The 14,233-nt window shown below is 41.0% G+C and overlaps 1 protein-coding gene across 1 annotated transcript in view; it reads left to right on the top strand.

The window, feature by feature from the left end:
- srcin1a (SRC kinase signaling inhibitor 1a) overlaps positions 1-14,233 on the top strand; it is a 39,782-nt gene that overhangs the window by 23,733 nt on the left and 1,816 nt on the right. Inside the window, exons 11-19 of the mRNA XM_053338899.1 lie at positions 732-907; positions 1,780-1,910; positions 2,192-2,339; positions 3,467-3,773; positions 3,919-4,180; positions 4,557-4,696; positions 4,984-5,136; positions 7,115-8,020; positions 9,789-9,926. Of these exons, the coding sequence (XP_053194874.1) occupies positions 732-907; positions 1,780-1,910; positions 2,192-2,339; positions 3,467-3,773; positions 3,919-4,180; positions 4,557-4,696; positions 4,984-5,136; positions 7,115-8,020; positions 9,789-9,926 (2,361 nt within the window). The remainder of the gene's footprint in view (positions 1-731; positions 908-1,779; positions 1,911-2,191; positions 2,340-3,466; positions 3,774-3,918; positions 4,181-4,556; positions 4,697-4,983; positions 5,137-7,114; positions 8,021-9,788; positions 9,927-14,233) is intronic.

Here is a 14,233-nt window from a genome sequence, read left to right as displayed (position 1 = left end):
GTTAGTCATATTGTCGTCTTGTTTTACTTCCTGGAACATAAGGCTGATCAATTATTAATTTTTCTTGCTTACTAGGTGCTTTCATCTCAGGGAGTTGTATTACATGGAGCACTCCTGTAGAATATTCCTTTCATAACATGGAGAGGGAGCTGAGTTCACACTCAGTGCTTCTGTCATGGACATCCTTGGTTCTCCTTCGGGGCATCCCGGCTTTGAACGTTAGGGGAAATATTAAGTGTTCATGCTAATACACACAGGGACACCACAGACAGCTCCTAATCTTAACAAGTAAACTACTTGCTGCATTTTGTGGTGCTTCCAAGATGAAGGCGTTTGGTGTGAAGGCTAAAACTCATAAGCAATGACTGACACATAAGCTGTCAATGATAGAACAAGATGCTCATCTAGCCTAATAAGGCAGAGAAGGTTGCACTGTAAAATGAGAGGCCACAGCCTGAAGTCTCAAAGATGGCACAAAATAAAATGTGCAATATCTCTAAATAATTGAGATCTGTTTTGAAAAGCCTTAGCCCAATTCTCCTCTTCATAGTCCAATTGTTATGTTGCATGGCAGCATTGGGACATATCATGACTTCAACAAGCTATTCTCCTGAGACCATAAGGGCTAACATTGATCAAATACTTTTCCAAATTGTACAACATTCCCTGCCGTTATAAGCATGAGACAAACTACTTGTAATATTCTGTTGTGTTCTGTGTTGTGTGCACAGATGGACAACCAAGATTCGGTGCGAACTCTGTTGAAACGGACAGAAGCAGAGTTGAACGTGCGTGTGGCTGACGCTTTAAGGAAGCAGGAGGATCCTCTGCAGAGACAGCGCCTCCTGGTGGAGGAGGAGAGACTCAAGTACCTTAATGAGGAGGAACTCATCATTCAGCAGCTCCAGTCAGTAACAGTATTAGTACATGGTTGTTGAAATCCCCAATCTCTCAGTAAAACCTTTAAAAAAAAAAAAAAAAGTAAGCAAAATGTGTCCATCTGCAATTCTCGTATAGTAACAATATGAGTGATTTTTCGTTAGTGTATTCATTACATAGTTATATGGTTTAAGGGGAGTTTTTTTTTATCACACAATTTCATAATTGCTTCAAACATGACCAAGTTCCTATCTGCTTTATAATTAGATGACTCAAACGGTAATGCGGTGATAGGATGGAATTGTAACTGTAATTAAGCTTGGCGTAGAGCAAGATGCTTATTAAGATCAGAGGTATGAGACAGTCCAGCATCTAATTGAAGTGACTGCAAAATCAGAGCAAAGAGCTACCTTGACATTTAATAATCAGATAACTTGCTTCAGTAATTCTTGAGTCTCTCTGTGAGCAGAATAACAGTTCCTGAATCTCACTCTGAGCGGCATTTTGATTGCAGACTAATTGGTTGAACTGTTAAATGATCTCTCCTAATCAATGTGTGTTATTCTGCCTGGATAATGGCCAATTTATTTTAGTTAATTATACATAGAGCTTGGATTCATTTCATAACTTGAGGCATATTTACTTGGCCTAAGTCTGACCAGACCAGACACACAGTGGACACACATTGCCTCAGTTGTTGCAAGAAACCTTAAAATACCCACCTACACTCCTCCAGTTCAGCTGTCCAGGGCTGCTGATCTAGCTGCCAGGTGATTGAGACAGTTTATTGGCAGAAGTTAAACTTCTTAAAAAAAAAATAATTCTGAGATAAATATTCAGTCAAACTTAAGTGTAGCAGAGGAATCCCTGGTGTTCAGCCTTCTGTCTGTTCCATCTCAGCGACCTGGAGAAGTCAGTGGAGGAGATCCAGAAGGAGTCGTCTGTCAACCACAAGCTGGTGACAGTGCAGGAGCTGGAGGAAAAGGCCACCGTTCTGAGAAAACTGGGAGAAACACTCACAGAGCTGAAAAGTGAGTCATGCTAGCGTATTTCACAACAGTTGTTTACTCTGGCAGACAGTTTATAATGCACTAATTACTCACCAAGGCACTGATTATCTTTTAGTCACCCACAGCCAGTCTGTCAAACATTTAATCAGTCTCAAATTGCTTAGATTGCTCATTGTCTTAATGAACTCCCTGACCATTTACAGGGGTTCAAAAAGTTTTGTCTGATTACCACAGAAGTCTTTCAGCATCTTTGATCAGTTGAGTTGTTGCTTCCTGTGATACTCCTCTGCTTTCTCCTGCAGATCAATTCCCTGGCCTGCAGAGTAAAATGAGGGTGGTGCTCAGGGTGGAAGTGGAAGCCGTCAAATTCCTGAAAGAAGAGCCTCACAGACTCGATGCACTGTTAAAACGCTGCAAGACTATAACTGATACCCTCGCAACCATGCGCAAGTATGAACCTTTTCTGACTGACAGCAACAGTACATGAGTACCTGCTGTAATTTTACAGCCCTGTATGTGTTGAATTAATAGCTATATGTAAAGAAATGACTGATGAGCTGTCCTTACACAGACTTAGTCTCTTGTAAGTTTTTTAATAATCCTCTAAATACTGATGGAAAAGCCATTGTCCAATAAACTCTTACATAGTGACACTTGTAGTGAAATATATCCAACATTAGCTGACACAAAAAGCAATAACTTGCCCATTTGTAATCAATTTGAGAAAGGCTTTTCCATTTGTACCTCTGCCAAAGAGATTATGTTTTCACCCCTTTATCTTTGTGTGTTAGAAGATTATGGATTTTTATAAAATGTGGTGGACAGATGGACCATGGACTGAGGAAAATTGATTAGATAGTGTTGTTGATCCAGATCAGAGATTTCCACCATTAAACATTTGTTATTTTTAAACCAAAGCTCTAAAACTTGCAAATATAGAGAAATGATAAATAATATTATATGTAGAAAAGTCCTGAAAAGTGCACTCATGCAGACATTATTAATGTGACCACCTGTCATTATTGTAGACACTGTTAGATCACATGAGTAAAGGCTTTTTAATTGTATGGCTAGTGTGGAGTGGAACTTATAATTTGCCCTCCAGCATCCAGCTTTATCTCCTAATCAGTCTTGTGTCCAACAAGCATCTCAGATTCTGGTTTAATTAATCTCACTGGTGAAAAGAGCTCATCAAATTACAGTTTTACTCTCATCTTTGCGTCACTGCACAAAGCTCCAAATCTTGAACAATGTATCAGGTGAACAGTTTTGGCAAGGACCAAAACAAACAGAACACCACCACTCACTCTTCTTATGTACTGTATTTCAGACAAAAACACACTAAATAAAAAGATTATAGATATGTGAGTGCTTGGGTTGTTTCTCTCATCTTTGTGGCAACAGAAAGTTGGAGATTTATTAGTTTTGGTGGAGGTTTGTGCCATTCAGTGATTTGACTTTTTGGATTGTTGTTGGCATTCAGCAACAATTGTTTTCACTTCATGTCATGTATTAGTCATATTTTACAGTAATTTCACAGAGCTGATGAATTAATGAATCTACCTTGTCTTACTAAGGCAAGCAAATGAAGGCGTGTGGAAGAAGCAGGAGGACTTTTCTAGTCCTTCATCAAAGCACAACGAGGATTTGCGAAAGTTTGCAGACTTTGACATCCCCACCAGCCCACCCCTCACCATCAATGACCTTGGTGGAGGAAACAGCCTGTCCAACTGGAGCCCCCATACCAGCCTCAGCCGTAGCCATGGGAACCCGTCCGGCCCTCACAAGGACAATCACCCCCCTGTTCCCCACAAAGGCAAAGCCCTGGAGGAGCTGGAACGCCGTGCTGCTGCTGACAAAGCTTTGTCCGTGGAAGTACGACTGGTAAGAACGACTTGTGCTGTTCTTCACATTTTTCCCCTCTCTTTTCAGCATGTAGGTGGTCTTGTTTAAGAATCATACCACAATAGTACTGCAACACCACAATTGTTAAGTTAAAAATGTGTTCATCCATCTCTTCATTCCTCAGGCAGCAGAGCGAGATTGGGAGGAGAAGCGAGCAAGTTTGACCCAGTACAGCGCCCAGGATATCAACCGACTACTGCAGGAGACCCAGGCTGAGCTAATGAAGGCTATTCCAGACCTGGACTTTGCTGCCAAACAGATCAAGCCCTCTTCCAACACACCATCCTCCCAGAACCCCCAGAGTGGTGTGGGAACCTCAGAGCACCGTGTCAACAAGCCCCAGCACAAGCTTTCTGGGAAAGAGGGGGGATCCAGGCGTGGCTCTGGTAAGATGGGGAGAGTTCAGTGCCTCAGTATGAAGCGTTATCATTCATTTCATTTCTTCAAGAAAAACTAAGTTTGTACTTTGTGGTTATGATCACCATCATGCATTTTTTATTTAATTCAATTGGTTTTTAAATACCTGTACGAACCCTGCAGGTCTTCAAATCAAATTTTCTCAAGAAAATACGCTCCCTAAAGGAATTTAAAAAAATAAAAAAGTCAATGAAATAAGTTACTCAACATAGCATTCAGTATTAGGTAAAGTAAATTTCCCACGCTACTCATAAATGCCTCTTAGCTTGTCCTTAAAACATTGTAAGTGCATTACTTATGCATGACTTCTTTCTAAGATTGAGTCTGTAACACTTCCTTTTCCAGATGAGCTTACAGTGCCTCGATATCGCACAGAGAAACCCTCCAAGTCTCCTCCTCCACCACCACCTAGACGCAGTTTCCCGTCTTCTCCAGGCCTGACCACCCGTAGCGGAGAGACCCTTGTTCCCGGCAAAAGCATAAAGGTAACAGAGTGAAAATTCACAGGCATGTAATTATGTTCACTGCATTTAATGAAGGCTGTATGCTGCTGTTAAAACATTTTATTGACTAAAGGACAATGTTTTTATCCAACATATCTGGCACAGATAAACATGTCAACAGATTGGCTGTGCCTTATAGAGAGGTGTTAATGTAGACCTAAAGAATATTTTTGTCAGATCAAAACACTGTGTGCTTGTTAATAAAATGTTCACATTGCAAACTTTGGTCTTGGCTTCAGAATTAAAATTAACATTTTTTATATTTGTAGAAGACTGACTCTGAAGAGGTTGAAAGCCAGAAGCCTCACATAAAACTGAGGAGGACAGTGTCCGAAAACCCTCGTCCTGCATCAACACCTCCCACACTAGCATCTGGGGACAAGGAAGAAGGAGAGGAGGAGAAAATTGCTGCCGAATTGGAGGTAAACTAAAACATTGATTGTGCATTATGTTGAGTATATCCTCAATAAGATGTTCAATGAGGGAGAAAACTGCACCCTCTTTATTATTTATGTTACATCCGCAATCTGCCACTGGCTTTTGGGTGCACACATTCTCACAAGCAGATATGCTCACCATCATTACCACATGTTCAAGCAGCAGGTGCCATATGTCCTCCTGCCCCTGGCACTGGGAGAGCCCAAAGATCACATACTGCTCAGTCACACACATCATCACCCAGGGCTCACAGATCACAGCCAGACAGATGGACCCTGATGGCAGCCTGGGCTGTGTTTGAGAGGACTTGCCTAAAATTTGATGGAACACAGAGATTACAAAAGCAGATTTTGATTATTCAGTGTTTCTTTTGTTTTTATCCAAACATTTATGACCATATTTGAACCTCCCTTTTCCCCTCCCAGCTATTTGAGAGAGCTGCACTAGGGCTCTCTCTGCCCCCTCCCCTTTCCCTACCCATTAGCCCTCGCACCAGGAAGAGCATACCCCCCTGCAGACTGGACCTGTGGCCTTCTGAGGCCCCAGGCACCGAGGTAACACTCCGGTTGACCCTGAGTGCTGTGGATTGCTGCCCTATTAGGCCTCTGTGTCTATTCCTTTAACCCCTATATCACACACACACACAGAAATCACCAGTAAATGCTTGGCCTCTAGCCACATCCACTCATGCACTCCTTCCGTCTCCTCAAGCTGAAATTAACACAAAGTCTCCCTTAGGCAAATATTATTGCTCACGAATGTCTCTTTTTGTTGTTGATGTGCATGCATGCTGTGTTGAGGGAAACCCAACCACAAATAGGGAGAATACACCAAAGCAAGTTCTTATTTTCATACAATTTATGCAGTTTTTTGATTGCATTGAGCCGCTTGAATTGGTTTGGGGACTGTGTAACTATATACAGTGGAATTACTTTACTTTTTTTTTACTATCTTAATCTTTTTTAAACACACAACTGGACGTTTAAGTTGTATTAATCTTTGTTTTGCCACTTGGGGGCAGAAAAACATTAATCTGACATCCATACAATAGACACTACCATATCACCAGTTTATTTAGTTGTTGAGGCTAACATGGTAGCAAACAATTACCAATGTATACATTCAGCAGAGGAAAAGAGCAAAATAAGCATCTGGTGTCTAAGATTAAAATTGCTAATCATGTCTTTCATTCAGGAGGTAGAATATAGAATTTTATAGATTACAGCTGCCTAAGTTGATGATGGTGATTTAGCCATACAGTAAATGTGCTATAAAGGAAAAAAAAGCTATGATCTAAAAGAAGCTAAAGACCAGCAGAGAATTCTCTGTGGTTTTAACTCCGTGAGCAATAAACTTCTCTCATTAATGCCATTTGAGTCAGTGTGAACGTCAAACATACTGATTAATACAGGTTTAACTTCACAGAAAGTAATGAAGCAGGGTGTTAATTAGCAGTTTTCTCTCTAACCATCTTTGGCACATGGGTGTTACATTTTGGACACAAACCTACTCACACAGTCAGTTCCTTTATACCCCCAATGAATGCATCACTCCTTCACAACCATATAAAGAACGATCTGAGTGTTTTTGCAGTGGGTTTACAGTTGATGTTGCAGTATTTTTGTGTTTGTGTGTGTGAGAGCCAGTTTGTATGTGTGACCAGCAGTAAATACTTAAACACTATATCAAACAGCTGGACTGCTCTGTACTTAAGAGGCAGCTGTATGAGACAAACCACACAGGCAGCACTTTGGCGTCAGATGAAACAGTAAGGAGCCCACACATGTTTACTGATACATATGTTAAGAGAAAGTGATCCAGAAATACATTACATACAAATTAATGTATCTTATTGTATTTATTATCTCTTCGGTTTCATATAAATAGTTGTTGGAATATGCTAAAGAAAAGACCAAATCATTGTGTTTATATTTAAACTTCAAGTGCTTTCCTCATTTATAGGGAAGGCGCTTGTCTCCTGTCCCCCACATTGTGTTGACAGAGTGTTTGCCAGTTTCACCCACTGCCTCAGAGGAGCCGGTCAGAGATACCGCAAATTACTCTGCAGATGAGAGTCCATCACAAGACTGGACAGGAAGGCAGTCATTTGGAAGCGCTCCTCAGCAGGAGTTGAGGTCCCAGCATTGTTTTGAGGAGGATATAGAATTTAAAAAAGAGTTGGCCCTGCTGTTGACAGAGCTGGAGGTGAAAGTGTTGTCTGCCTTTGAGGCTGAGGAGCTCAGCAAGACTATGGGAGGAATTCTGCAGACTCTGACCATCTCACCACACACTCAAGAAGTGTCTGAGGTCCAGCTGAGTGACAGGCCACTCCTAGTGTGCTTCAGGGAGGAAAAAACAGTGAGAGAGGCCTATAGGCTGCTGCATTCCCTTTTGGAGTCGTCTAAGCCGGTGCCGAAACCCAGAATAAAATCCTCCTTCCATCTGAGCCAACAGAGCTCTCTGGTGAAGGTTCTGAGGAGAGGAATCGAGACAGGGGACAGGATACTGACACTACAGCATGACACTGAGATTAAGGTGATTCCCAAGGCGCAGCAGAGTTCAGTAAACACTACTCTCGAGTCCAGTGGATCAACTCCATCTGTGGACAGTCTAACAGAACAGAGCCAGAGGAAAAAAAGAGAAGATGTTCGACGTAACACCTATATGAGGCTGAATAGTTTGGAGGAGACCATTCGTGAGCTGGAAAACACCTTGATAGAGATCAGTGGCCATCCCACATCAGAGCAGCTCTACACTGAGTCATTCTCCAAAAGCTCTCCTGTACAGATTACTGGCAGTCCAACATCAGAGACACAGAAGCCGCCAGTCCCACCCAAGCCATCCTCTATGAGCCCAGCATCGATCCAGGTTCAATGCTTACACCTGCTGTGCAGATTCCTGCTCTGAAGCAGCATGCTCTATTTTCTTTCTTCACTTTTTCTCTCTGGGTGACTGCTGGAATTTGCTTTCAAGCTTCTGATGTCTGCTCCCTGATTAAAAAATGGCCTCTGAATGTATTTGAAATTGAAAGTATGCAGAGGGGACAGACAACAGGCTTGTATACTGCTCTGTGATTAGTGGTGGAGCTGCTATCCTGCTGAGCTGGGTTGTTAATTGTTTCTTTATCAATCTGTCCTGGCATCTGTTTTCTGTCAGTAAATCTACTCAATCTCACCTTTTGTTACTCTCAGCCGACAATAAACAAAAAAATGCACAGATAATACGGCATTTCTAACTTCTTGTTTTTTCTCTTCTTCAGTTGTCAGTTCTATCAGATTCTTTCAGAAATGGTTTTAAACAAAGTAATTATGATTTATGTACATCAGCTTAAATAAATATTTTATGTAGGTGTGTCACTTTGTAATTGCACACACCTTAAGTTAACCTGGGGAACTTTCCAGAACACAGCAAGAAATACAGTTTGGGTCAAGATAATTGCTTTTGAGGTTTTTAAAATAGAGAAGCAAAAAGCAAAAAAACAGGAACATATCAAAAAAAGTACAAAGTATTAATAATTGAATTCTCAGGAGCTTTTATGACGACAGAAATCCCCTACCGAAAACAAATATCACCTCAAATGCACTAATGACGACATGTTGGACTCTATTACCAGACATTGCGAGTAGCCTGCTTTCACCTCACCTCCAGCTGACCGCAATACAGCAAAGATGAGTAATAATCAACACACTTATTGCGTTCTTGTGTCAACTGTTACTATAGTGAGGTGTCTTGACAGCTCGCGTAGTATTCCCTGTAGCTCCGCGTGTAGCCTCCCACTCAGGGCAGGGGTGCAACACTTGACAGTCACACTGTCACAGTGAGTTCCAGCTCTCTGATGCAGAGCCAGGGAGCATTCCCATGGGCATGGCTGAGGATTACAGAGTCTTCACACATTATTTCATCACTCACAACTTCAACCGTATTCATCGTTTCTACATGACCCTTTTTCCTACACTTGTCCAAACGTTTGCGAACGCATTAACTAAATTCACATTGGCCAATCCACTTTCCAGCCCCATCTGCAGTTCAGATTTTAATTTGCACATTAGAATAAAGGTTTATCTTATCAAACACCAAGTATACTCTATAATATGTTATGTCTGTTTCACATTCAGAGAGGGGTGGGAAGACAGGCAGCTGCGTTTTTTTTTTTTTTTTGTTGCCTTTTACAGTTAATCTTTTATTAGTTTTCCTGTCAGCTAATGTGTCCTCTGTGTGCAGAGAAGACACAGTTTGATGGAAATTTGAATGAATGTGTATTTGTTTTTGTGCATATTAGACACAGTCGACAGTGTTACTCAGCGGGAAAGATCATTAAGCACACTGGCTCATGGATCCTACAGAGAAGAGATGCCACGCAACGTCAATTTTGATGCCGCATTTCTATATTCTTCTCTTTGTCATTTTCTATTGATGTAAAAGTCTGTGAAGTGGATAGTTCAGTTACATCAGCTTTAGACTCTGATCATAAAAAACCTCAATGGTCTCAGGAGATAGACTTGCTTACTGAAACCAGACTGTACCGAGTTGATGTGTGTTTGAGGAATATACTAAAGGCACTGAAGAGGAGAAATGACATGTGTTCTTGTGTACCGTGTGTGCCAGGTCTGATTCACACACTCTCCTCTCCTCACAGGGAGGGAATAGTTCCAGTGTTGGTAAGGTTGCCCACTCCTCAGCTGCCTCCAAACTGAAGCACCTGCAGCAGAACAGCACAGACAAGTATAAAAGTGGCAAAAAAGAGGACTTCCTGAAGATCCAGGGCCAGCAGCAGGTACAGTATTATCTTTTATAGTCAGCACTGTCAAGGCACGCTTGATCTGGCAGCATCTGTGCAGATGGACTGTATGGTACTTTCCAGATTCTCTCAATAATGGTTGCCATTTCTGGTGGTGATGGCCCTAGACCATAACCATTTTTAATACATATTTTAAGAAGGCTTGCACAGAATGGGGGTATAAAAATCATAAGAGTGAAGATGATGATCATTAAGAAAAGAGATTGTATTTTACAATGCCCTCAGTCTGAAATTGGGGCAAAGAGAGGCAGTGATGTGTGCCTGCTATAAATCAATAGAAATGAGATAGAGGATTCTTTGGATGTGGAACAGTATTAAAAAATGTTTCCATGTCTACATGCAGCAATGATGACCTTGTTCTTCAAATAGAAACATCATTTGTCTTGAGCAACCTTTCAAAGTTACATTTTTTCAAAAGCAAAATCTTAATAAACTGACGATCTCCATGCAGCCCCTCTGTATTTTACACACCAAATCAAGCACCTCCAACTCCTCGCTCCACCTCTCCTTGTCCCACCTCATTACTGCATGTTCACATCATACCCCACTGCCTAGCTTACATTTATCACATTCACGTGTGTGGCACTCTTTCTAGTATTCAAGACATCTTTTTTTTTGTTTTAGAGAGACTACTGTAGTTATTAATTGAATTTGAAATTAGTTTAGCTAATGATCAAAAATTCTTTGATGGCAAAGTCAAATTATTGTCACAGTCTAATTATCGTGGGTTTGTCGAAATAGATCAAAGAATCCTCTGTAGGCTCGGTGTCCCACAGAGAGATATGTGTGTCAGGCAGGTTAAATTGGTGGAGGGTTAGCGTTTCAATTACCTAAACAGTGTTTTTATGTTTGAAATTCTTAAGCTATCTCTAATTATAGTATCAAAATTCATTAAGAAGTTGAAAAAGCCTTCACTGGCTATTATGTTTGACCATGATATACCAGTTTAAGACTCAAATTCTGCTTTAATTGTCTTTAGAGTCTGTAGAGTGTAGTCTGGAGCCTTTTATATTTAATACTAATAACAGGCATAAAAATATATTTTCTATAAACGTATTAAACCTTACTAAAGCTTATTTTTATACATTTGTTTTTATACACTAGCCTGATAGCTGGCTCTACCATTTTTGCAGGTTCAATTGGTTTACATTTGGGTATCTTAAAGTAATGTAAGGGACTGAATATAAGGATGCTAAATGGCCTATGAAGGCAAGGAAATTGAACCGTTGAAGCATGTCAGTCTAGTAAAGCCAAATGAAGATTTTTGCACCTTGCCTGTTCAGAGTAAAAAAAAAACCTTAATGTCAATGTCATTTCAGAAATAACAGGAGCAGTGAAGTGCACCTAAACCGCCATACCCCACAGATTTTGACAGGGCATTCAGACACACATTCAGTCTTGAGGTTTGCAGGAAAATGAATTTGTTAGGGAGAGAGAGAGAGAGGGAGAGACAGAGAGAGAGAGAGACAGAGAGAGAGAGAGAGAGAGAGAGAGAGAGATACATTGGTGAGATTGCAAGAGTAATGATACTTTGTTCGCCTCAAACTGAGAGAAGATTGGGGAGGAATCTCTGCAGTACTGTGTAATAATCGCCCCTTGAGTCACACCGGTAATCACTGATTATTCAATATGAGGAGGGCAGTTCTCTTTCCCTACCATTTAGTCTTTCACGTTACCTCTCTTTCCTTCTTCCGCTTTCTGTACTCTGCAATTTAGGCACGCTGCCCCTTTCTCCTTTTTTCTTGTTCCTTATCAGTTTCTCTCATTCCCTGTGATTTGGAAGCTTAAGTGCATTCCTACTCATGTCTAATGAAAGCAAAATTAATCCCATTATTTCAGTATGACACTTGCACACAGTAAGCTCCACAAAAATTCAAAACAGCCATTGTGAAAAAATGCTGTATGTGTGAAAGCACTATCCTCAGAGGGACGGTGGACGCTCAAAGCTAATTGTCAGCATGGGAAGTCGGTGCCAAGCCATTCAGAGTGGCAATATACCACAACAACAAATAACAAAAAGAAACAAAGAAACAGCTGTATTATACCAAGAGGATAAATAGTTTGTTTGCTTGGGCAGTCTTCACAATGGCTAATACCGGAATTTGTGGCATTTTGAAGTATGATGTGCAGCCAGTTTATGAAAGGTCATGTCCCCCATTAGTACACCAGTAGGTAAAAAAAGAGGCAAAGCACTCCTACTATACAACTGCCAGACAAAGTAGTCCCATTTGTTTTAGTGCTACTATATAAGCAGACACACAATCCAAACTTTACGAACTGAGCTAAACATGCAGTGCCATGTACAGTAGTAGGATTAATTTGGACAAAAAAACCCAACAAATATCTTAACACCCTTTTCAAACTGTAATGAAGCCATGATGCTGGGAGCCTAGCATAGTGTTGTTGCATTCCACAAGCTGTTAGACTTGAAATTACTTCTTTTGGGTTTGGATTTATGATGTCTTTTATGTCATACTGAGAAAATAGCACAGATTACGGCACAGTCTCTGACAAGCACGCTTCCAGATGGATGGGGAAAAATCTGTCTACTAAATCATTTTAAATTCGGTGTAATGAAACAGCTGAGCACGGACTATGCTGAAAAACATGCTGATTATATGCGGCTCATCTCATCAAATTATCAAGGTGGCTGGCTGATTTGCATACAGCTTTTAAGAGCTAATTAAGAACTTTTGCCTACTCTGTTCACTTTACCTGGTGCTTTTTTTAACCTGTCACTGACTTTGGACTCATAATCTTTCTGAAGAGAGAGCCTAATTATAGCTACTTAACAATATAATGTGAAGTATTGGGCTACTTTTTGACAACTAACACAAAGGCAGTTTTTTAAGAATATATTACTGGAGAACGTGTCAAGTGCAAAACAATCACTGTCATCCACTATCTATATTTTAATATCATCCAGTGTCTGGTATATATACCAGGATGCCCCTATTATGTCTTACCACTGATTTGTAACCTAAAACGATCCCTGTTTGACATGAGCCACTACAATCATTCCTCTCACCCACATTTCACTCTCCAACTCACACTTGCTGGTTACACTTTTGACTGATGTTGTTGTTTTGACAATTAGACGTGCCCACCTTGGGTGACCTCTCTTCTTGCCCCACAGCTAAAGGTAAAGGTGTCTCTTCTCTTAAACCTTTCCTGGGTATAACTCCCTGAATGTGACCCCAACTTTTACCCCGTTTCCAGTTCCCAGTTTGGTGTTTAGATGTTCTATTTTCTTTTCTCTGGCCAAATGATAAGTGACATTTCTGGGACATTTTGAATAGGGCACAAACTCGAGGAATGAGCGCGGCACTTTGGCAATCTCCCAGTGGTCTACTACTGCTATCTATAAATACCTTAAGCATCAGTGACACTATATACCCAACAACGATGACAAATCCCACCAGTTCAGATGAAAGGCTGTCAGTGCATATTAACATGTCATGAAAGCCAGATGGAGGGACAGTTTAATATTATTAAGACATGACTGTCAACTAAAACAAGATGCACTGGCACCAACTTTTGATTTTATGTCGGTCCTGCCAACAAGATAAAACGTGCTGGTTGAGCAAGCTATGATAAAACGTGCTGGTTGAGCGAGCTATGATCTATTGCCTCTATGTTCTATTGCGGCCTCCAATCATATTGCAGGATTTTGGGTTAGCACCTGAAGTGGTGAATCAGATGTCAGGGCTTTTCTCATGCTACCCCTGGCCACCCTCCTGGCCATGCCCTTGCAAATTATGTGGTCTGAATGAGTTTGATCACTGATGCAAAAAGTAGCATCAGTCTTAAGGTTGTTGCAGAGCATCAGGTTCTTTCTTAGTTTTTCTGATATAACCTGCATAAGTGTTCATTGTGGGTGTAATAATTAACAGAGTCTTTCTAATGATGCTCTGTGCGCTGTGCTGGGGCTGTTTGCTCACCAAAGCTTTACCCAGAGGTATTAAAGCATTTCAGGCATGACAATCCTTCAAATCAATGTGCTGGATAAAAACAGACAGTTCAAAGCCACAATTTCGCTCAGTTTGCTTTGGCACAGATCAAGGAAGGCATGACAATGTGAATCACTTTCACACTGCAAAACCCTGTTTCCATTTCCCATTTGGCCTCTTATTACTTCTGGCAGTAAAACAGGCTAGTTAAAGGTGCTGGGCATGAGGTGGGGGTTGTGAGGACCTATCCTGGGAGGCTGTCGTTTGGCAGGCAGCTCTGAGTTCGTGAGATGAAGGAAGGCTGCTCTGCCGCACTCACAGAGCAGAATAAAT

This window comes from Scomber japonicus, chromosome 18 (assembly GCF_027409825.1).
Source record: "Scomber japonicus isolate fScoJap1 chromosome 18, fScoJap1.pri, whole genome shotgun sequence".
Classification (NCBI taxonomy): Eukaryota; Metazoa; Chordata; class Actinopteri; order Scombriformes; family Scombridae; genus Scomber; species Scomber japonicus.
This window is presented reverse-complemented; position numbering and strand designations above follow the sequence as displayed.